General features: G+C 54.2%; 7 protein-coding genes across 7 annotated transcripts; 2 read left to right on the forward strand and 5 right to left on the reverse strand.

Annotated features, from left to right (window-relative positions):
• Positions 1 to 1,544: 1,544 nt before the first annotated feature.
• Positions 1,545 to 4,652, forward strand: M409DRAFT_51983 (uncharacterized protein; the record flags this gene model as incomplete). Its single annotated transcript, XM_033811956.1, has 2 exons — positions 1,545 to 1,580; positions 1,728 to 4,652. The coding sequence occupies 2 exons, from the start codon at positions 1,545 to 1,547 to the stop codon at positions 4,650 to 4,652; spliced, it is 2,961 nt and encodes a 986-aa protein (XP_033671132.1).
• A 311-nt stretch (positions 4,653 to 4,963) lies between these two features.
• Positions 4,964 to 5,438, reverse strand: M409DRAFT_19846 (uncharacterized protein; the record flags this gene model as incomplete). Its single annotated transcript, XM_033805116.1, has 2 exons — positions 4,964 to 5,265; positions 5,318 to 5,438. 2 exons carry the CDS (start codon positions 5,436 to 5,438, stop codon positions 4,964 to 4,966), a joined length of 423 nt encoding a protein of 140 aa, XP_033671133.1.
• Positions 5,439 to 6,041: 603 nt separating this feature from the next.
• Positions 6,042 to 8,093, reverse strand: M409DRAFT_19847 (uncharacterized protein; the record flags this gene model as incomplete). Its single annotated transcript, XM_033805117.1, has 1 exon — positions 6,042 to 8,093. One exon carries the CDS (start codon positions 8,091 to 8,093, stop codon positions 6,042 to 6,044), a length of 2,052 nt encoding a protein of 683 aa, XP_033671134.1.
• Positions 8,094 to 13,908: 5,815 nt separating this feature from the next.
• Positions 13,909 to 14,755, reverse strand: M409DRAFT_19849 (uncharacterized protein; the record flags this gene model as incomplete). The annotated part of the gene is made up of 4 exons (XM_033805118.1): positions 13,909 to 14,179; positions 14,236 to 14,343; positions 14,406 to 14,644; positions 14,699 to 14,755. 4 exons carry the CDS (start codon positions 14,753 to 14,755, stop codon positions 13,909 to 13,911), a joined length of 675 nt encoding a protein of 224 aa, XP_033671135.1.
• Positions 14,756 to 15,492: 737 nt separating this feature from the next.
• M409DRAFT_19850 (uncharacterized protein) lies at positions 15,493 to 16,749 on the forward strand (the record flags this gene model as incomplete). The annotated part of the gene is made up of 1 exon (XM_033805119.1): positions 15,493 to 16,749. The coding sequence occupies one exon, from the start codon at positions 15,493 to 15,495 to the stop codon at positions 16,747 to 16,749; it is 1,257 nt and encodes a 418-aa protein (XP_033671136.1).
• A 534-nt stretch (positions 16,750 to 17,283) lies between these two features.
• Positions 17,284 to 17,898, reverse strand: M409DRAFT_64575 (uncharacterized protein; the record flags this gene model as incomplete). The annotated part of the gene is made up of 2 exons (XM_033816138.1): positions 17,284 to 17,726; positions 17,793 to 17,898. The coding sequence occupies 2 exons, from the start codon at positions 17,896 to 17,898 to the stop codon at positions 17,284 to 17,286; spliced, it is 549 nt and encodes a 182-aa protein (XP_033671137.1).
• Positions 17,899 to 18,505: 607 nt separating this feature from the next.
• M409DRAFT_64576 (uncharacterized protein) lies at positions 18,506 to 21,723 on the reverse strand (the record flags this gene model as incomplete). Its single annotated transcript, XM_033816139.1, has 3 exons — positions 18,506 to 21,199; positions 21,255 to 21,485; positions 21,592 to 21,723. The coding sequence occupies 3 exons, from the start codon at positions 21,721 to 21,723 to the stop codon at positions 18,506 to 18,508; spliced, it is 3,057 nt and encodes a 1,018-aa protein (XP_033671138.1).
• Positions 21,724 to 22,946: the final 1,223 nt, after the last annotated feature.

Genomic DNA, 22,946 nt, shown 5'->3' on the forward strand with positions numbered 1-22,946 from the left:
TTCTTGATTCTCGCATTTCAAAAAAGCGTTGGCGCTGGGCAGGTCAAACCAAAAAAGTCTTTCTCATCACGAACCTGCATCTGGAGCGTATCCGAGGATCATCTCGGGTAACATCATCATTCGACAGGAATCGATGCATCTTGGGCACACGGCGTTTTTTCTATCATCACGACAAAAAGTTTTTTTTGGATTTACAACCAGCGAGGGACCTCACATTGATTTTCACATGGCGATGTGGTGCAGCACTATACCCAACCCTTGCAGCGAGGGCACTGCCGATAGCACGGCTTGATTCGTTGTTACTTTGCATTTTGGGGAGGAAAAGTTCGTTGTAGTATAATAATGGAAATGGATGTCTCTGAGGAGAGAGACCTTGGAAGTTGATGAGATCTGCAAACTTTCTAAAATTCTGTCTCTACTTTCCACATGCCAAGCACGTTGCCAAAGCACTAGAGTGTTGATCAGGACCGGAGAGCGAGGAGTTTGCGGTCGCCAGTGAGAGGTGAGCTTTCTAGCATGTGGGTGGGTTTGGGTTTGGCGCTGCGGGTGTACGTGACTTCGTAGTGCGATCGCAATGAGACAAGGCGACGTGCATGGCTCTCTGATCCTACTCAAGCATCTTTCCAAGGGTACAATTGAGCGTAAAAGCGAGGGAAGAAGTAAGGACGGAAGTAAGGACAGGAGTGAGAGTTATAAGTGAGGGAACAAATAAGGGCACAAGTCGTTGCAAGTGAGGATACAAGAATAATAGCAAGGACAGAAGGGAGGAAAGAAGTGAGGAAAGCAGTAAGGACGGTGATAAAACAACACTATAAAGATAGGACTCAATACAACAGTAAGGATAGGAATAAGACATTAACCATCCTGGACATCTAATTCCATCATGCCTCTCGAGAGAGGCTGGCAATAGCTACGAACCACTCCAGCCTCTGTCCTTGTCGTTCCACGTTCCGCTCAAAGTCGAACGTATCGCATCATCCTTCAACTTCGAAGCAGACCAAACCCTTCATGGTACTCCGTGTTGCGTGGACAGCTTGGGAGAATGGAGAAAGTGTTGTCCTTTAGCGGAACGAAAAGGATATGAGTTTTGAAGAAGAAGTCCGAGATGGTATTCTGAAAGATCGCCCAGTACGCCCACAGCGCCCAATATAGACACGCTTCGGCCCGTCGGCAGCAGGTGAATAGGGCTGAGCAAGGGTCTGACCTCGTCGCTAGGCACATCATACGAGAAAGTGCACCGTCGTTCACCAGCGCAGCATTTGTGATCCATTCCATCAGCTGATACTTCCTCGTGCTCCTTCTAAGCAGTAGCATCATTCGGGCGTAGCAGAAACGCGATGACGAGAGCCTGAACAGCAGCTAACGGAAATCGGCGCAGCAAATAAACCGATGCCTGAGAAGGCCAGCTGAGCTTTGTTGACTCCCGAGGCTCGCCGCTATCATGAGACAGCAATAAGGCCGGCAAACGCTTTCTGACAGATCTTCTGGGGTGACGACTCCTCTGCATTGTCGTCGCCAACTCTCGCGCCCCCGGCGACAGCAGCATGGCCGGCATAGAGCAGATCGTCGTGCATTCAAAGGTACGTCTTTGCGCGAGCTTAATCGAACCCGCTTAGGGAAGCATGACTTCACCTCGAGATATGCTGATAAAGTCGCGCGTAATCTAGAGCTACCTCGTTCGCTGGATCCAGGTCCCTGAAAACCACTCCATCTCATGGTCGCTACAGCCGAATAAGAAGAGCATCAACTTTGGCATCTTCAAGCATCCAGGAACTAAGAATGGGCTTACGCCGAGCCTACCAACGCAAGAGACGGTCGAGAGCAATGCGCAGACTCCGGGAACACCGGCATTAGATGGAGTGCCTCCAGCTAAGCCACCCAGGCGAGGCTCTGTGGGTGAGAGCAATGTCGTGGAAAAGCTGCAAGCAATCGGGATGAAGTCTGTTGCCTGGACGGGAAGATGCGAGCCGGACAAGGTGGCTATGGGTCGCTTTGATGTGCCTGAGGGAGAGGGTGGGACATATGGGCTGGTGTTCGACAACACGTTCTCCAAGCAGACGTCGAAGAACGTGACGTTCGTTCTCATGACGCATCCGACGAATGCGCCCCCCAAGTCCGGACACCATCTACACTATTCGCAAGCCTTCTCGAACAACAGCTCAAGCAGTATCCCGAACTCGAAAGGGAACAGCCCGTCGTTGAAGGCTGCTGCGGATTCTAACGAAAGTCTGCCACAAGGCATACACCGAGGGGTGCTGGAAGACCCGCGACCTCCTTCAAAAGGGGGTGTGGAGAGCAAAGGGATCGAAGGAACGACGTTCTACACTGGCATTCTGTGGAAGAAGAAGAGAAAGAGAGGTCAGGGGTTTGCGAAACGCTTCTTCTCATTGGATTTCACGTCCTCGACTTTGTCATACTACCAGAATCGACATTCTTCGGCGCTGCGAGGTGCGATTCCGCTCTCGCTTGCGGCTGTTGGAGCCAACGAAAAGACGCGAGAGTTTTCAGTCGATTCTGGCGCAGAAGTGTGGCATCTGAAAGCTAGTAACAAGAAAGATTTCGAGGGATGGAGAGATGCGCTTGAAAGAGCGGCAAACGTATCATTGCCAGTGACTCCCGCCAAGCCAAGCAAGGACTTCGTGCCACCAAAACCCCAGGACCCACAAGCAGAGCGTGAGTGGCAGAGAGTCGAGCAACTTGTGAGCAAAGTGTCTGGGACAAGAGATGCTGTGCGAGGGCTTGCTAAGGATACCGATCCGAAGTATTACTCTGGATCGAATGGAGCTGGACTGGCCCCAGTGAGCTCTGGTACGAGCAGCAATAATCCGAGCCCGACTTCGTACGATTCCGCGAATCCTTACTTCGCAGACGCAGAAGAACGAAGCCCTGCTCAAGCCAGACGTCCGTTTTGGAAGCGTACTGCGAGTGCAGAGCGTAGTCCGTCAGCACTGTTTCGCAGAAGCGTATCTGCGCAGCTTGCGGTGCCGTCTCCTTCCCTCGCAACAGGACCTACCTCGCCTTCTACTGGTCCAATCAATATCCCCAAGCGTCCCAGCTTGGTGACGCAGACGCTACCAGAAGTCGATGTACACGAGAGATGCATGGCGTTGCTTCGTGATCTGGACACTGTAGTGGCCGATTTCTCATCACTGATCGCCGAGAGCAAAGCGCGAAGACAACCGCCTCCGTTGACCACAAGTTCCCGTCTCTCGCTGGAATCGATAGACAGTCAAGAGTTCTTTGACGCAGAGGGTGGTGACGTCCCTTCGCAACTACTTGACATACGACGCTCGAGCGAGTTCACAGAGCCGCACGAAGAGCTTGACAATGTCTCGGAGGGTGACTCTGACAGCGACAGCGAGGCTGGAGATGGTCGAGCTGGATCTGTTCTTTTCCAAGCCACGCGCAAAACTTCGCAGTCTCCTCTTTTCCCGAACAAGCCATCAGCACTTTCACCTCTACCACTGGCACCTGTCAAGCGCCGAACGACTGTTATACCCCCTAAACAGGCACCTCCAAGCTTCATTGGCTTTTTGCGAAAGAACGCTGGTAAAGATTTGTCCACTATTTCCATGCCAGTGACTGCGAACGAACCAACTTCGCTCCTACAGCGATTGGCAGAGTCTTTGGAATATCCTCAGTTGCTTGATGCCGCAGCACAGGTGTCTATCACACCGGCTGAACGTATGATGTATGTCGCGGCGTTCGCGGTATCATACTATTCCAACAATCGAGTCAAGGAACGCGCCATCAGGAAGCCCTTCAACCCCATGTTGGGCGAGACTTTCGAACTTGTGAGAGAGGACCTGGGCTTCCGTTTCGTGGCCGAGAAGGTCTCGCACCATCCAGTCCGAATGGCATGCCAAGCTGAAAGCTTAAACAACGGCGGCTGGGCGTATGCACAGTCGCCACAGCCTGTGCAGAAGTTCTGGGGCAAGTCTGTCGAGTTGAACAATGACGGGCGCGCGAGAGTCGTCCTTCATGCGCCTAAGGAGCACTACTCCTGGACTCAGGCCACGGCCTTCTTGCGCAATGTCATCGCCGGCGAGAAGTATGTCGAACCTGTTCAGACTATGACCGTCCACAACGAGACCAACGGCCTTCGCGCTGTGGCTACCTTCAAGTCGGGTGGAATGTTCTCTGGACGAAGCGAAGATGTGACGGTCCAGCTATTTGAGCGTGATACCGCGTTGCCCCTTGGTCTCACTGGCAAGTGGACAGAGAACCTGAAACGAACGGATACTGGTGCCACGATCTGGACTGTTGGTTCCCTTGTACCCGATGCACCGAAGGTCTATGGATTCACCACCTTCGCAGCGGCTCTCAACCAAATTACAGAAGTTGAAGACGGTCATCTCCCTCCCACTGACTCTCGGCTCCGACCTGACCAACAAGCTCTAGAAGCCGGCGATGTCGACAAGGCCGAAGCCCTGAAAGCTCGACTCGAGGAACGACAGCGCGCCCGCCGCAAGGTCCTAGAAAGCCACGGCCAAGAGTATAAACCGCAGTTCTTCGAGAAGGTTGCCAGCAATGCTGTTGATTCCAAGTTGGATCCTGAAGAAGAGGTTTGGATGCTGATGGAGGAGGGGAGTTACTGGGACAAGCGTGCGGCTGGGTCTTGGGGGGATGTGAAGGAGGTTTTCGAGACTTGAGAGCAAGAAGCGTTGATGGTTGCCTGTCTTTTTCTTGGATGGTGATACCCCCATTCGTTTGTGAGTTTTGAGTTTTGGCTAGGAGGGAGATTCTTCGTTACTTGTATATAGGTTTCAGTCGAACTTGAAGGACTTGAGTACAGAATCTCTCAACTGTCTCTCTTGCCACCGCTCTCTGTCGATATATGTATGAAATCAAAGAATCTCTCAGTCATGGCCCTTGGCCTACTAGTACATCTCATTATCATACTGTCATGGTATCCATGAGGTCACCAGCCCCTTGATACATTATCTACCTCCTGAACACCCCCTCAAACAGCACGATGTCCCTCCCCACCCCTACTCTCATTACTCACAGCATTCGGCGGCCTCACCGTCTCCCCACCCTGCCTCACATTCCCCCTCACATCATCATCGCCCCCTCGCTCCTCCCTCGCAATCCTGGCCTTATCCTCCGGCCCGCCTACGCCCTCGAAATCACTCGCTTGCGTCGGCTTGCCGCTGGGGAGGATGCCGCCGCCTTCTTCGGGCGGGATCTCGTCGCGGGTTTTGAGGGAGGCGGTCGCGCCGGGGAATTTGGATGTTGCGCTGGTGTCGATGCCGGATTCTCGGGCTGTGGGAGATGGGTTAGTGGGGGTGGGTTGAGAGGGGGATTGGGGACGTACTGGAATCGGAGACGCCGGCGGTTTGGGCCGTTGTGTTTCCTTTCGCGGAGAGGGTGTTGAGGTCTGCTTCGGCCTTCTTGGCTAGCGCGATGGGGTCTTGACCTTGGTATTCGGCGGACATTTTGAAGAATCTCTTTAGTGGTTGGGTGAATTGGTTGTTGCCAAGGAGAGTTTTGTAGTCAGATTTCGAGATTCGAAGGTTGTTGAGAGTCAAGAATATTGTCCGCGAGAGAGAGGAGAAAGATGTTCTTTTGAGGTACAAATAAATGTACAAAGTAGAGCTCTTTCAGAACAGCTTTATGATATTGCATCATAAAGTTGTCATGATGAAGTTGAAGGGAGTGGCGAAAGCTCGGTCCATCACGATCTTCAGGTACCGATCAGATCTCTCACGCGACTTGCGAGTGACGCCTTTCGTGCTCCACGGGTCTTTGAATGACGATGTGGACCGAGAAAGTGGTGGAAAGCAATGTGACGAATGAATCAAGTCAACGCTTCTCTCTGCCGATGTGCCATGCTTGTTATTCTTTCGCTCCATTGTGTGATTTTTTGAGACTGCAATCTGTTCGTGGTCGTATACATCGTTACTTTCGTCAGCCTATTCAAATACATTAGCTTAATTGTTCAAAGATCTCTCCATGCTTTCATGTGCATGTGCTATTCGCCGCCGCCAACGCCTCGCTCGCTGAAATACGACCTCCATGCAATGTTACAAAACTCATGTTCACTGCTCACTGTCCATCTCGAACGAAAACTGCCGATGCAGCGTCGGATCCCTCAGTTGAGAAGAACTCTGCACGACCTCCTGAGGGTCAATCCGTCTCGGCTCCCTGACACCTTCATTGACGACAGAAGCAGAATTAGACGCCGAATCGACGCCATTGTTGATCATCTGCCGTCTTGCGAGTGCCTCCTTCTCGCTCAAGGCTTTGCCATCCTTCTCACGAATGACTGGCATGTCGCCTGGCATCTCGTAGATGTGACGCTCTCGACTGTCCGCCTCGCTGGCTGTTTCAGATAGAGGCGAGAATAGTCGGTTGCTTTGCGTGCTGGAGTGCGTTCCTTCACCCGATGGTGTAGTAGGCGAAGGGGTTGACACAGCTCCACCAGCAAAGTAACCCGCACTGGCCGGAGAGACCACAGAATGCGGAGTACCTGGTGCGCTTCGAGGCGTCGATGCATGTGCTGATAAGAGGCCCCTGCCTTCCATGATGGGCGTTCCGTTTCCTTCCAGCTCAGCTTTGGGGTAAACTTGTCTGCTGGATTGTCTGGCCAGAGTGGGTCCATTACCTGAAGCTGCCGCCGTCTTTTCGTCGATTGCCTTCTTACTACTTTGGTTCTTTCGTCGGTAGAAGAAAAGAGCTGCAAGCGCGAGAATGACCACTCCTGCGACGGCCCCTACGGCAATGCCAGCGATGGCTCCTCCAGAGAGACTACTGGAAGACTCATCATTATCACCCGCAGTGTTGGTCCCTGGGTACCCCGAGCCGCTTCCGCCCTTTTCAGATATGGGCACAATAGGAATTAGGTTCTGTTGTTGGGTCTCCTGCCACAAGACCTGTGACACGTTGAACGTCGCAGACTCCCAATCGACGGCAATGTAAGCCTCTTGAAGGAAGGTCCGTCCCAATGTATACTGGGTAGCGTTCATCGCACGTCGAAGCGGGAAGTATTTCGTGGTGTTTACAATGTTAGGATAGGGCGGCTGCACCTCCAGATCGAACGCTGCGTATGGTAATGTTACTTGTACATTCGCTCCTGTGAAGCCTTGGCCGAATTGGAACGTAACGTTGGCGTCACGATCCAGTAAAGCCTGATGCAGCGTGTTGTTGACCAGATACAGTTCTGTCGTGTTGTCGTAAATCAGACCGAATTCGTTCTCAAAGACCTGACAAGCCTCCAGAGGGAGCCAGATCTGGGGCACTGTGGCATCGATGTACGCGTAAATTGGATTGGGTAGTAGCTCGGTTGGGTTTGGGGAAGACTTAATCTGCGAGGGCGTATTGATGGACTGTATAGCGACGACTAGATCGCGACTGTTGTCGGCGGCGAACTGGAAGGTCACGTCGTTGTCGACAAACTTGAAGCTGTCGTATCCTCCCAAGGTCAGCGAGGCCAGAGCTCCAGTGAATCGGTATTTGGCGCCGGCAGTGTATCCAAAAGAAACGCTTGGAATATAGTTCTGTTCCTTGAGCTGAGTGATATAGCTAGGCGATCCCTCGTTGAAGCTGGTGAAGTTGGTCGGCTTGGGGTTGACGCCAAACATACCCAGGTAGAAGTCCTCCACGGCCAATGCTCCAACTGTGGTGTTCTTCAGAGTAGGACCGCCTTGTCCGTTCAAGCCCAGACCGACAACATCATAGCCGTAGATCGCGTTCCCGTCATAGCCCAGATTCCTCTCGATCCACAGATCGTATATGCCTATGTATTCAAACGTAGACGAGGTGTTGTTGTCGAATATGCCTCCTCTTGTCTGCGCGCATGCGTCCTCGTCCGTAGCGGCCTGGCATCCTTGAGGCAGCACCACCCATGTCTGATACGAGGCAAAGGATATGAGCGCTTTCACGGACTGCGCTGGGGTTCCAACTCGTAAGGTGAACGTCGACCACGATCCGTCAATGCCCAGCCAGCTCTGGTCCGGGGAGAATGATATGGGCGCTGGGACTGTGGTCGAATTATCGTCGCGTATTTCCAATGCGCTCGCATAAGCATAGGAAGCGCTCAATGCCAGTAAAGCGCTGGGCAGAAGTAGAAGGCGGCCCATCAGGGAAGCCATGGCAGTGGAATACCGCTCGTGCACGAGGCAGGCGCCTGTTTCGAAGAGTGCTCAATGGCACCGGAGCACGTCCGTTCCTACGCCGCAGACATCAAGATGGAGAAGCAAGTCACCGCCAAGGTGATTAGAGCGAGATTCAGTCGGAATCACATCTCTCAGCCCCCAGATGCCGTCGGCTTGGCGGGTTGCAGCATTGCGCTGGCGTCGAGTCTGATGCCGATAGGCGAGCCGAGGGGAGAGGAACGCTGTGGCGCTGGGTGCGGATGCGGGCTCATGCAGCCAGCAGCAGATTCAGGCTGATGAAAGTTCCAGCCACTGCGCAGGCGGACGATAGGCTAATGAGGAGTGAAACGGGGTGCGGTTCCTTCGGAAAATATTGGGCGGCCAAGGCTTGTGCCTTGCTGGAGATGAACGCGAGGTGTGCTTGTCGCTACGCCCGCAGCTAGCTCTCGTCTCGTATCCGGCCAGCGCGACGTGCATAGCATTGCGTGGCGATTGGCATTGCTCGTGTCATCCTGTGTGGGAGAGGCATACTGTATGCATATGATGGAGGAGGTCGAATTGTGCGCACCGTTGCAGGGCTGATCCTGATACGTCTCGCGAGGCTCAAAGTCTCACATGGTGGTGGTGGTGTTGTTCCGAGCGCTCGGATCACCCGCGGAAAGAAGCGACTTCACCTCCCAGCCCGCCCAACGCCCACACGAAAAACGCCTCTCTTGTCGTTGTCGTCGTCACCACCAAGAAGGCACTCAACGTCGGCAACCCGACGATGCCACCTCCTCCAGAAGCTCACCAGGCCGAAGGCATATCATCGTTCGTACCGACCACAGCAGCTGTGTTTTCTAGCGACCAAGCTCTGCTTCGAATTAGAAGCGGGCCCTCCCTTTGCTGCCCTCTGACTGGCTCCCGCCCGCCATCCACTGCACGTCTCAGCTGCGCACATGAATCTAGACGGCTCTCGGACACTCAACCCTGGCAATCCCTTCGCCAACGCAGTCGCTGCCAATTGTGGCTAACCACGCTGTGTCACCGCAACTCCTACCAATCGAGGTCTTGCAGTCTCGTAAAAGCATGCCACTTGACGCAAGGCGCCTCGAACCGACCCCAATCCAGTATGTGTTGCACCAGGAATGCCAGAACTCGCAAGAGGTTGGCATCGCTCATGCCCCGACGTGCTAGCGATTCAACCCACTGGGTGAAACAGCCACGCGGAGAATCCGTCGGATGGCGAGATCCCACGCGAAGAGAATCATGCAACATGCCTGCTGCCCGCCTGAAATCTGGGATTTGGGCCTAGACCAAGCCGTGTCGCTGCATCCTTTTGGCTTGTGAGTTTCTTCTATTGGCTGTTTCATTCGACACGCCATCGCACTTACGTCCTGGCCGTACCCGACGCTACTGTTCCCCAAGTCTTTCGTTTTAGCATCCACAGTTCGTGTTCACCATTCATTGACTCTCGCCAAGTCACTCGTTCTTTACCAGGCTTGCTGAATCCTAACATGCGATGATTTGGGGCTTCTAAGTGCTGAGACACTACTCGCTGTCGTTTACAGATTGTTTTAATACAGCCATGCTCCTGCTAGCGTGCGTCGTCGTTGGTTTGGCAGCGACCGCATCCGCTGAGCAGATCGTTCGTGGACCCTTGTCTCCGTTTGGAGGACCCTACGGTCCACCAAGACATCAAAGGCAGTATGATGCACCGTTTCCGCTGAGTACAGGTGCGGTATTCGCTTCATCCGGCAGTCGACCTCTACCGCAGGCTTTATCGTCTCGACCCACGGTGCCAGCAAGAACATCAGCAGAATCACGACCAACATCAAGCTCCACGCCGAGATTCAGCTACGATCCTGTGTTCAACACCTCGAGCAGCCATGTTCCATACGTTTACGCCCCGTCTGGCACTGTCCCAAGGCCTGACATCTCTGGAAGGCCAAGACCGACTGGTCTTGCTTGCACAGGAAAGACAGTGAACGTCTTGAATGCTTCTCTCGATTGGTGGTATACCGAGACGTACACTCAGGTCGACAGCACATTTCTCGTCGAGTTCAACGCCAACGATTCCGCAACAGGATGGACGGTCCTGCCCTCGTCGACAACGTTCAACGTCACATCTGCTGTTGCGAACCCAACATGCCATTCGACCACTGCATTCAATCCACAGGCCAACTCGACAATGATCTCATATTCATGTTGGGATACACCGACGCCGGTAGCTGCAGTGACCACAACTGTTGAACAGACTCTCTACAAGCCCCTGAACGCTACCACAGCCAAAGGAAGCATACCAAACGTGGGTGTTGCTCCAACACCAGTCTCGCTGACAGTGGGAGCGTCGAATACCACGAATCAGACTTACACCTCGGGAGCGCCCATCGTTCACTTCAGCAAGTACGAGATCGTTACCAAACGGCCGAGTCGTTTTCGAAACGGACGTGTGGAATGCGTGGAGTCAACTCAGACCTACAGCCTGTCCAAAGTTCAGAGTTTTGAGTACCATGGAGATGTCGATGACCAGTCGGCTGCGGATGAAGGCGTGGTTGGAGACATCCACTTTGGGTTGCTCAGGGCAGTGGGCCTCGCAGATGCAACACCAGGCTCATGGGTAGCTGAGCCTACTGTCGTGGTTGTTGTCCAGAAGGTGCTTGCTGTAGCGGGTGTGTTGCCTGCGTTCACCGAGATCGCAGCATCCAGCCTCGACACGCCGACACCAACGCTCCCTCCGTACATCGAGACCGCTCGAAGCACGCCAACCGAACCAGGTGAGACTTGGATTCCAATGACTGCTCACATCGAATCTTCGGACACTGCTTTGGACGTGCCGACCAAAACTTCAGCCAAGTCGACGCCTGCACCTGTGTCGAATAGCGATGACAATCGTGTCACGACAAAGGCCAACATCGTCACCAGCAACTTTGTCGTTGAGCAAGGAGGGAGCTCTTTGACAGTCGCGATCCCTGTCGAGTCTGGCGGGTCCCATTCTGTGGTGACCGCTGTCGTCAACGGCAATACTGTTACTGCTACTGTGCTGCCACAGACTGGTGGCTCGAATGGAGGAGACATTGGTCTTATCTTGACGGCTATTGGAAACGCCAACAAACCAACCAATGCCGAACAGGTCTTAAGCCAAGCTGAATTGACATTCCACAATGGTGGGAATGGAAATCCAGATCCCACCGCATCATACATCGCTTCGATCATTGGTGCGGTACCACTGCCATCAACCGGTACACATGGCGGAGGAGACACTACTGGACCTGCTGAGAATGGGCCGTCTACTGGAAGCAACAACGTGAATCCGGGATTTTCACCGGGTACTTCAAACAACAACGGCGGCGGACAGAGCGGCCAGGACTCGGAATCTGGCTCATTAGTGCAGCGCCCAGTCTTCCACATTGGCTCTGAAGACTATACACCTTCAGTCGTACAAGGAAACACGCCTCCAGCGTTCGTAGTTGGCGGCCAGACCGTGAAGGCCGGCGGTGCACCAATCACTATCGATGGGACAAGACTTTCTATCGCTCCAGGTGCTACTGCTGTCGCTATTGGGGATTCGACTTCACCTCTTGGTAACGCGGCTGCAAATTCAGCCTTCTTCGCAAATATTCCAATCATCACCGTGGGGTCGAGAACGTTCACCGCAAATGCTGCTACTCAATTCAATCTTGATGGATCGATCTTGACTCCCGGAGGAAAGGTGGTCTACCACGGCACTACAATCAGTCTGGCTCCAGGTGCGACTAATGTGGTGATCAATGGTCAGACAGCACAGCTTGCAGCTCCGGCCATTACGCCCGCACCGTTGCTCACTATCGATGGTACAGTCTATCGAGCGAACAGAGGATCGACGTACAATGTCCAAAGCCAGATGTTGACACCGGGGGGAGCAATCACGGTATCAGGCACCACCATTTCGTTACCGCTTGACGCTGCAAACGTTGTTGTCAACGGATTGACAAGAGCAATTGGTCAAGGAGGCTCGAATGGCAACAACATGGCAACCATCACGGCACCTCCTGTCCTCTTTGTGGGAGGCGCAGCTTTTGCGGCGAATGAAGGAACATCATACCTCATATCCGGCCAAACACTTACCCGCGGGGGCGCAATCACCTTCAGCGGATCTGGAGGAATGGAGACGGTGTCTCTCAATGCAGCCGCAAATGAACTCGTCACGGTCGCCAACGGCATAACGCAAACTTCTAGGATCGGCCTTATCGGCGCAGCGCCGAGTGGAGCTCCTACGTTGACTATTGGTGACAACACATATACCGCTGTCGGATATGAATCCGGATCCGGCGCTACATACGTGGTCGAAGGACAGACTTTGACACCAGGCGGCTCTGTTGTGATTACTGGAGAGAGCGGCGTCGAGACTATTTCGCTCATTCCAGCTGGCACCGCTGTGGTCACTGTTCACTCGGGCACAACGACGACATCGCAGATATTGGGAGCGTACGGAGTTCTACCGACGCAAGCACCCATCTTGACTATTGGAGACGAGACATTTACTGCGATCAACAATGGACCTACGTATGTGATTCATGGAGATACGTTGACTCCTGGTGGAACCGACACTGTCGTTATCGATGGCCAGACATACGTGGTCACGCTTTCTCCTCATGCTACGATGCTGGAGATACACCTAATCGGGCCAGATGGTAGCATCACATCGACAATCTTCGAAACATTATTCCCAGCAACAATGACTGGGCCAACAAGCACCAATACCGCCTTCGTGGACGGCGCCACAGCAACAGTAGGCGCCTCTGCCACCGACGGCAGTCCCTCTGCGACTTCGAGCACCACCCCCGAAGTCTCGAACAAAAGTTCTTCTTCACGCATGATTGAACTCACCGCCGCCTTGATCGCTGTGAGCTCTTTCGCTATGGCCATCTGGCTGTAACATCACTTCCTTAATTCTGCGATACCCACGAAACCTGCATCATCTATAACGACGATCACGAGAGCATATAGCAAGGAGTTTGTTGAATTTAACGATAATCGAAATGGGGAACATTGTAATGTATCATCTAGCGAGCGAGCGAGCGAGCGTCAGCGCGTGTATGAAAGATCGGTAAGACCGTGGAGGTGTTTCGATTTGGATTAGAGGACGGAGAGGGATCAGCATATAGCCCTTCAAAGGCACATGCCCTGCATTTGCAATACGAGCGAATAACATCAGGACGGATCTCGCGATGGATCGGGATCAGGTGGATCATGAGATACATTTATCCCTCCCAGAACACCTGTCCGTATCGTTACTTCGAAACATACAGATACCTTTCGTCCCAAATCTAAAGATAGAACCAGCGTCCGTCAAGACAAGAGCTTGCTCTCGTTCTCTCATCCCTCTCCTCTCTTTCCTCCCTTGTGGCTTGCCTGCTTGCCTGCTTGCTGCAAAGTAAGCTCAAGCTCTGCATTTACATAATACGACGGGCAGATGGCAAGGTACGCGTGGACAAGCATGTAGGCGAGAAGTGGGAGCTGCAGGCTGTGTCTCAGGATACGATGTGGAGGAGGGATTTACTCGGTGAGGGGATTCGTTGGGGATTCGAGGGGTTTGGTGGGAGGCTCCCATTGGAGAGATGGTAGGGCATGTTGAGCTACGGTTTGGATTGTATCGGTTGGCAGGGTTGTGGTGGTAGTTCGTGAATGGGCAAGGCTACTGCGTGCATAGAAGGCGATTCAGCCAGAATGAACAGCCATTGTCTTACGTCTAAATCTATCAATTCCCTGACATCTATCAAACCCCTACCCTCTGATCTAACCTCTGCAAGATCTATCCACACCCTCCCCCTCCCCCGTCCCTGTCCTCCCCTCACAAAGGAAACCCAATCCCCAACAGCAGCGCCGGCTCCTCCACACTATGATGCTGATAACTCAACACGCCCACCCCACCCGGCTCCATCATCAAACTCAACGGAAACGCCATCTCATAACCCAACCAGCGCTTCGCAAACGCCCTCGTCAAGTGCCCGTGAGCGACGACGAGGACGTCTTTGGGAGCGTCGTCGTGCATGTGGGGTGCTTGCAGAGTGCGGATCTGGGTGATGAGGGCGTCGATTCGGGTGGTTAGTTCGGTTGGGGATCTTGGGGGTCGTTAGTGATGGTTGAGGGGAGGATGGAGGGGATGAGCTGGACGTACTCCCCACCTTCGCAGCCATCGCGCCAGATGTCCCACGGACGATCCTGGTCCAAGCCGTGAGATTTTCGTAGTTCACGGATCTCGTTCGTCTTCATTCCCTCGTACTGCCTACACCGCCATACATCAGCCCCTTTCCCTTTCCCGTTCGCCCTCCCATCACTCATACATACCCATACTCCCACTCCCTCAACCCCTCCTCGATCTCATACCCATCGCTCCTCCCCGTCAACAGCTCAAACGTCCGCACCGCCCTCGACCTGGGCGAAACCAGCACTTTGGCGACTTTCTTCGGATCGATCAATCGTCCTGGTCCGTATACCATTTTGCCTGTGGCGATGACTTGTTGTTCGCCGTGGGGTGTGAGGGGGATGTCGGTGCTGCCGGTGTATTGGCCGGATTTGGACCATTCCTAGAGGAGGTCAAGATGGGTTGGAGGTTTTTGGGGTTGGGGGATGTTAGGTACTGTTTCGCCGTGGCGGATGAGGAAGACTCGAGGGGTTGTGGCGTCTTTGTCTGGCATCTTCCTCTTGAATCGTCCTCACGGAGTCCAAAGCCTTGTCAGGAATGATAGGAGAGACGATGTATACTTATCGATGGAATAGATACGAAATCCATACTTTCGTTGAGAGCCTACCTCTTTTTCATGGCGAGGTTGAGCCGGTATGCCGAAAGCGGCATCCCATGTCGACTTTCCTCTCTACTGCGGTGCCACGACATCTTCTCATAATGGCAAGTAGTACATTTTGAAGAATAGCAATGGCAAAATCCGTACTTGTAAGAGTGATGTCGAACATGTAAGAGAGAAGGCGAGCAAGGTGCACCCATGACGTACCATTCCCTTGCAGAAGGCTAGACCCCCTATGGCTTCTCCAGACTACTCCACCTTTCTTCGCACCTCACCTCCTTCTACTCCTTCATTGACCTCAGATCATCGATTGACAGTCTAGCAGGGCATTCGCTGTGCATTGAGGACGGTTCCAAGAAGAGCAAAGGCTCCAACATCACGCCCTACGAACATTTAAACTCCTCGCTGTGGGCTCGCTGCTGATTGCCACATTCGGCAGCGTTGTTGTTTTGGTCAATAATCACGCGAGGACCTCGTTCCTCTGGTCGACGACCACCGGTGGCAATCTCATTTATCAACGCTTCGAAAGACCCTCGTTATACTCCAGCGCTCTTCGGATTCCACAGAGCTGGACCGGATCATAACACAAGAGAAAGAAAGCATTGTACCTCCCGGAGGGACCATCGGCAACCATGTGGCATCCCGTCGACTTCATCAATGGCCTGAAAGCCATCGCCAAAAACCCGGAGGTCTTCATCAACGACTTGAAACGAATCGTCCAAGACCCACGCTTCTTCAGCGTCGACTCCGTTAACAAATCCGCTATTATCCTCATCGCCGTCCTTATCGGCATCTTTACTATCGCCCTCTATGCAAACCTGGGCAACATCAGCGATCGCCGCGACCTCAAACAAAACAACGCCCTAGGAACCGGCAGCGAATCTCGTCAAGACCCCAATGCACCCCCGATCCCACCGCCCACCGAAGTCACCTCCCTCCGAATCTACCCCATCAAGTCATGCCGAGGGATTGAGCTCACGCACACCCGCCTCAAGAAATCCGGCCTCCTCCTCGACCGCAACTGGATGTTCATCGGGCCCGACCGCAAATTCCTCACCATCCGCAGCGACCCCTCCATGACGCTCATCGACACCAAAGTCTACGAATCGCAGGAAGACCACAACAAAGGCGAAACCTTCCTCGAAATCAGCATTCACGGCACCGACGGCCGCGTGACCATCCCGGCCTTCCCCTCCAAGACCTGGCTGGAGCAAAACACCACCCTCAGCAGCGTCGAGATCTGGGGCGCCGAAACCGACGGCTACGAATACAGCGCCGCCATCAACGACATCTTCAAATCCTTCTTCAACAAAGACGTCGCGCTCATCTACAAAGGCCCCACGTCGCGCATGGTCGCCATCAACGGCCGCAAAGAACTCTACGGCACCGACACCCCCCACCACTTCGCCGACGTCATGTCCCTCCTCGTCGCCAGCGAAGCCTCCATCAAAGACCTGAACAACCGCCTCGGCCACGCCCCGGGTTCCAAAGACGCCCTCACCATCGAACGCTTCCGCCCCAACATCATCATCAAGGGCCGCGACGACCACCCCTGGGAAGAAGACACCTGGAAACGCATCCGCATCAGCACGACGCTGCCGCACGAGGAAGCGCTGTACAAACTCGATCTGGACATCGTGGCGCGGTGTGCGCGCTGCCAGGTCCCCAATGTGAACCCGGACACGGCGGAGAAGCATCCGAAACAGCCCTGGGATACGCTCATGTCGTTTCGGAGGGTCGATACGGGCGGGCCGGCCAAGTGGAAGCCGTGTTTTGGCATGATGGCGATTCCGAGGAATGAGGGCAAGATTGCCGTGGGCGCCAAGGTGGAGTGTTTGGAGACGACGGATAAGCATTGGTATAATGAGAGGGCGTTTGCTGATCTTTGAATGACAATAGTCATGTACTTACTTGTGGGAGTAGCATATGGAAAAAGGGGGTGGTTAAGTCTTTCTAGTCTAAAGTGTCTTGAATTTGGGGGAATGAAGTTATCTGCACGTATAAGCCCTTTGAAAACGAATGCATGCACCCATGTATATCGCTCGCTGCCTTTCCTTTTCGACGAAACGCTCATCAAGCTCCGTCCAGATGCAGGTATGTGTAAAAAGCAAAGCTCAAGTCGTGTCAGCAACAAGAAAAAAGGATAGTGAAAACGCCAGACTGCTCCTCCGTTCGTTGCTCAAAGCATCAAGTAGGAAAAGCATCATGCCGACGTCTGTGGTATCTCGTGGTGGCTTCGTCTCAGTATCCGTGTCTTCCTTTGGCACAGGCTGCTGTGCCGAGGGTCTCCCTTCATAAACTGCTCCATCCTCTCGTTCGTATCTCCCAGGCCGTCTGGACTTCTTGTCCTCGAAGTGCGAGCCCTCGTCAGACGTCCCACGTCCCACATCCCTCCTATCCGCCCAACGGGAAAGAAGCTCGATCTACTTCATAACCCGATCAAAGCTCTCCCCCTTAACAGCCCCGCCGGCCATGGCACTCCTCACATTCCTCTTAAACCGATCGCGATCCATCATCAAATCATTCGCGGCATCCTTATTCAACGGATCGCTGGCATTCGGCTCCAGAAACAAAAACTGCAGCCCCACAATCACCGCGTTCAGATTGAGGACCGGCTTCCAGTCCTCGCGCAGGATGTTCAGACACACGTTGCCCTCGAGGTCGATGTTGGGGTGGTAGATCTTCTCTTTGCATTTGACTTTGGGCGGTTCGTGCGGGAAGTTCTGGCTGATGGCGAAGGTGAAGTTGAAGATGCCGCCTTTGTAGAGGCCTTCGTCCGGTTGCAGCGTGAGGGTGAAGTTGAGGATGTCGTCGGCGTTGGGGAAGTGTGTTTTCATCGTGCTACCGAGGGAGAGTTCGGAGAGATCTGGAAAAAGTGACACAGGTCAGTTCGCCGTGTCAGTTGGTTCGAGGTTGACGGATCGAGGTATACCTTTCTGAACTCGCAGCTGGGCGGCCGTGACCTTCTTCTTCTTGCCCTGACCCGATGCTGCCTCACTCTTCTGCTGCTGCTGTTTCATGCTCCATATCTTCAACATCTTGCCGGTATTGGTGGGCGCCGTGCGCCTTCACCGAGGTGTCGTATGACGTTCGAGTTGAGTGGAGTTTGATAAGCGGGAGATGTTCTCTCGAAGATGCCGATGATAGTGTCGCAGATTTGGAGAGGACGATGAGTTTGAAGAGGAGAGAAGCAGAAAAGGAGTTGAGCTGGCTCGTGATTGATTAGCAAGTCAAGAAGAGCGTGCTCGTCGAAAGTGAGATGCGTCACGTGCGGATCTTCCCGCTGCAGGCAACACCCCACCACCACCTTCACTTTGATGGCCTATATACTCACTTGTGATCACATGCAAACATACTTCTGATCACACGAAAATGAATGGATTCTGATCGTTAGGAAAGATTACAGCCTATGGAAAGTAGCTAAACTAGGAGTCACACAGTCCACCGAGACTCCTTTCGCCATTCCCAAGCCCATATCGTTACCATGAAAGTGACCTGTATCACGCCTCACCAGCGAAGGTGAAGTGTGAGTACAGGCATGTCGTGTCGTTCGTGTTTGTGTGTTTCCAATCTGTTCCAGATGAGAGTCTGTTATATCTCTCGTTTCGTCACTGTCCAATGACAGCCGTATGTAGTACAAGATGCCTACTTCGAGGCGACAGTCTCAGAGTCTGAGGCGTCCAGGATGTCCCACTCCTCGTCGGTCATGAAGCCATCTGAGCTCTCGTCATCATCAGCGCTGAGAACCTCCAACTCATCGTCGAGGTCGACAAAGTGCTCCTGGGTTGGCGATGAGATTGGGATCGAGACTGGCGCGGTGGCGGGGGTAGCAGAGCGCTCAACTTCACCCTCCTCGTTCTCGACGTAAGCGGCCTTGCCCTTGTGAGTGCTGCTAGTAGCCGACTCGTAGGTGCTGCTGGATGGGCTCTCCTTCTCGAGCTTTGGGAACACCATCTGGCTGCCCTCAAGCTTCTCTTCGTCGGCGGCTTTCTGCTCCTCCTCGTCTGCTTGCTTGGTGACCTGCTCGAGGATGTTCTGAACCTTGGCAGTATCCTCGGCGTTCTTCTTCTCGGCGGCAGCTGCCTTCTGCTTGTTGAACTCCTCAGCAAGCTTCTCGCGCTCCTCACGAGTCTTCACGATGTTGGCCTTGATGTGGGCAACACGCTGCTTCAGAGCATCGCGGCGCTCCTTGTCGTTCATGTTCTCGGCAGGCTTGTTGCCCATGTATTCGTTGGCGTGCTGAGGCCAGCTAGGCATGTCCTCACGCTTGATGCCCTGCGCCTGAAACTGGTCACGCTGCATGTTGAGCTGAGCAATCATCTGCTCACGACGCTGCTTCTGCTGCTCACGCATGGCGGCGAGACGAGCAGACAGGTTCATGCTCTCGTATGCTGGTGGCTGCTCAGATGCGGCGGCAGCAGCTTGTTGCAATTGCTGCTGCTGTTGCATCTGTGCTTGCATGCGAACAGCACGAGCCTGCTGCATTTGCTGGATGCGCAAGCGCTGGAGAGCGGCTTGCTGAGCCTCCTGCATGGTTGGAGACGAGGTCACTGGCGTCTTGATCTCGACGTCACACCACAGGCGGTGACCGAACGGAGTGCCGTCAGCAGACTTGAGACGCCAGTAGCTGATGGCCTTGCCCTCGCGAAGTGGGGCCTTGAGGATGACCTTGAAGGCGACCTCCTCGCCGACCTGAACCTCACGGCCGACAACGTTGCTCTCGGTGGCATCGTTGATGGCAGCAACCGACGCTGGGTGGCTGTTGTCGACGTTGAGCATGTTGTCGCCGCCGACATAGCGGACGCTGCAGCCAGCTGGCCAGGCGTATGGGCCTGGGTTCTTGAGAGTCCAGATCTGAGTGAAGCGGGACTCTGGCTCGACAGACATGCCGTCTGGGATGCTGTCACGCACAAAGTGGGCGTTCAGCAGAGTCGCCGGGATGGCTGGGGTAGGAGCATCGGGGATGGCAGTGAACTTCTCGTTGCTGACCTTGGTTGGCAGCTTCACTGGGATCGGAATAGGCTGGGTCTCCTCCTTCTTGACCTCCGTTGGCGTGAACTCGGCGACAGTCTGGACTTGAGTGGCAGCATTGGTTTGCTGGACTGGGGTGGTCTCAGTAGCAATGCTCTTGGTAACTGCCGGTGCTGGAGTGGCATGGCGGTCACCCATGACGCGCATCTGACCACGCTGGTCCTCGTTCTCAGTCGACACGCTCACACTGCGGACGGGAGTCTTCAGCATGATGAGAGGATGAGTGCGGTTGTGGTGGTTGCCAGGAAGGGCCTCGCAAGAGGCGCAGAAGTCGGTGTCATGGCAAATGGTGCACTTGTAGCGGACACCATGGATATAGGACTGGTCTGGCTTCTTGCAAAGTGGACCATCGCAATAGATGCCAAAGTGACGAACCTGAGTGGTGGTCTGATCAGCAATTGGCGTGTACAGAGGAGCGAAGCGGTGGCGCGGGTGAGTGTGGCGAGCAGTCTTGATGCAGTCGTTGCAGTAGTCAAAGTCTGGGCAGTTCAAGCACTTGTTGCGCACGCCGTAGATCTTCTTGTCGCAGCCATCGCAGATGGCGTTGTGGCGGACATTGCGACCTGGGGCCAGCTTCGTCTCGGCAGAGAGAGGGAGGATGGTCTCCTCAGTGGCAGGCTTGAAGCCGTGAGCGGGGTGGTGGCCGTGCTTGTCCTCGGAATGGCACTTGACGCAGAGGTCAAAGTCCTCGCAAGACGTGCAAGTGACAAACTCGCGCTCTGGAAGAGCAATGATGCAGCTATTGCAAGTGCGAGTTGGAGTGCGTGGCTCCATGGCCAGTGTCTTGGTGTCATCAGTGAAGGCACCTGGCATTTCTATCTCGACTGGCTCCTGCTTGATGAAGGCAGGGACAGACTTGGCCTTGCGTGGAGAGACACGCTCGGTAGTGCTGCTGATGACCTTGCCGTCCTGGATGAAACGCTTGATCAACCAGTGGTTGTCGCCGGGGCACATCTTACCCGAGGTGACGCAGTCCTGGCAGAGGTCGTAGTCACCACCGTCACACACGTTGCAGTGGTAGTGCTCGTTGGACATGGCCTTGTCGCACTGGTTGCAGTAGACGGACCACGCATGTGGGTGAGCAGAAGCTGGGCCAACTGGCTCGCGAGGGCGGAAAGCCAAGGCTGGCTGATGTGCGGGAGCCGCAAGTTCGTTGAAGAAGCTCGATCGGTCGGTCGTGAACGGGCCCGGGACGGGAGCCTCGTCCGTGTTGACGAGCGTCTGCTGAGAGGCACGAGCCTCACGGAACTGGAAGATGCCGCTGCCAACGGAACGCTGGTCTAGGGCGGTGGAGTTGCGAGATGTAGTCTGTGAAATCAATGAGCTGATGCGTCATCAATAGAGTATGCCATTCGTCACGTACCGCAGCTGCATCCATGATGTTCTCAACTGGCTTCTCTTGCTTCACCTCCTTAACCTCCACGGGTGTGACAGTGGCCTTGAGGCGTAGCTTCAGCTTAGCCTTGGCGGCTCGGATGAGGGTCTTGAAGGCAGCCGGATTGCTCTCGTCGAGGCTGATGTAACCGCCAGCGGAGTCGGAATACCGCTCGAGGACGACGCTCTGTTCTGGAGTGATGGCAAGCACCTGGCGGAGCTGTTGAGAGAGAGTGTCAGTATGTGGTTGTTTGCGTTGGCGGTTGTGTGAGTCGTCGAGGCAGCTCCAGCCTTGCGTGTCACGAGTTAGGGTTGCGTGGACATACCTTATCAGGCAGCACCGCGGCACCAAGGTCGCGAAGCGGCAGCTTCAGCTTCTTAAGCTGTTCGTTGACGGAGATCTTGATGGTGATGAGGGTGTCAGGAGTGACGGGGGTGTTGGTGTTTGGAGCCGCCATGATCGCGGCGGGTTGTGGTGTGAGGTGTGAGAGGAGCAGGCGGTCGGTAGGTGATGACGTGCAGTGGCTTCCGGCGGTGTCGGCTGGCCTGCAGCGGGGTGGTGAAGAGAGTAGACGGTGGAGATGGAACGAGGACGACCAGCTCTCTCTTAATGGCAATCCACGAGGTGCGAGTGGTGGTGGAGAGTTGTGGTGGGTGGTGGTGGTCGAAGAGGTGAGGCGGACGACGAGAGGAGGAGCTGGCAAGCTGGAGGCAGCAGGGCATGGCATCATGTGAGCTAGTGGTCCAAGCGCCGCTCACAAGCGAAACCTTACTTCCGTGTAACTCCACATTCACCTATCCACTATCACAAGTCAGCACACGAGAAGCATCGAGAAAGGGGCAAACCGCAGCATTACTGATACATGTGCACACGACGCTCCCATCTGCCTAGCATTGTTCGGTGGCGATATGTCTGCTTTGTCTACACTCGTCGCGACTCTCACGTTGGCCATGGGCGTAGGTAGCTCGACCAGCTCCAGCGTGGCACGGCTCAATGCCACCGCTAAAGTCAGACTATACATGCCAGTCAAGTAATCTCATGACTTGAACAACTAGTCGCAGGCTATCTGTGTCCGCAAAGCGCGTGAAGCGAAGTGATGGTCACACTATCTCCGGACAAGGCGCCGTTCGACCGTACCTGCCGCAAGGCTGGACTGTGGGACAAGAGCAACTAAGGCTTGGGCTCCGTTGAGGTGCCGCCGTTGATGATGCTGTTCCTGTCTCGTAGGCGAGACGAAGATGTCATCAGCCAGATTGATCACGACACTTTCGAGGGAGGCCATAGCAAGTTGGAGACTTTAGTAGATTCATACAAAGCGAACCTCATTCCAAACGGGTATCTGCTATGAAAAAACGCTACTTTCCTCGCATGCCCATATCCATATCCCTCACACTCACACACTACAGCTATTGTAAAGAGAGCTTTCGCACCGCCTTCGCTCCATCCATCAACACACACACAGCACAGTCCATCCACCAACGCCATCGCCACACGACAAAAATACCAAAAAGGCAGTGTAGTCAAGTCTTGTATAGAATAAGCCGAAGGTAGCCCAAGAACATGGGTGTTTTTCAACCTTTCCAACGCACCTCCATCCCTCCTATTCCAAAAAAGGACTCGAAAGAGTTTTTTGCTGCTCCATACCCGCTCGATAACGCCATGCTTGCTGGGCCAAAAGAG

This window comes from Zasmidium cellare (genome assembly GCF_010093935.1).
Source record: "Zasmidium cellare ATCC 36951 unplaced genomic scaffold M409scaffold_8, whole genome shotgun sequence".
In the NCBI taxonomy this organism is placed as follows: Eukaryota; Fungi; Ascomycota; class Dothideomycetes; order Mycosphaerellales; family Mycosphaerellaceae; genus Zasmidium; species Zasmidium cellare.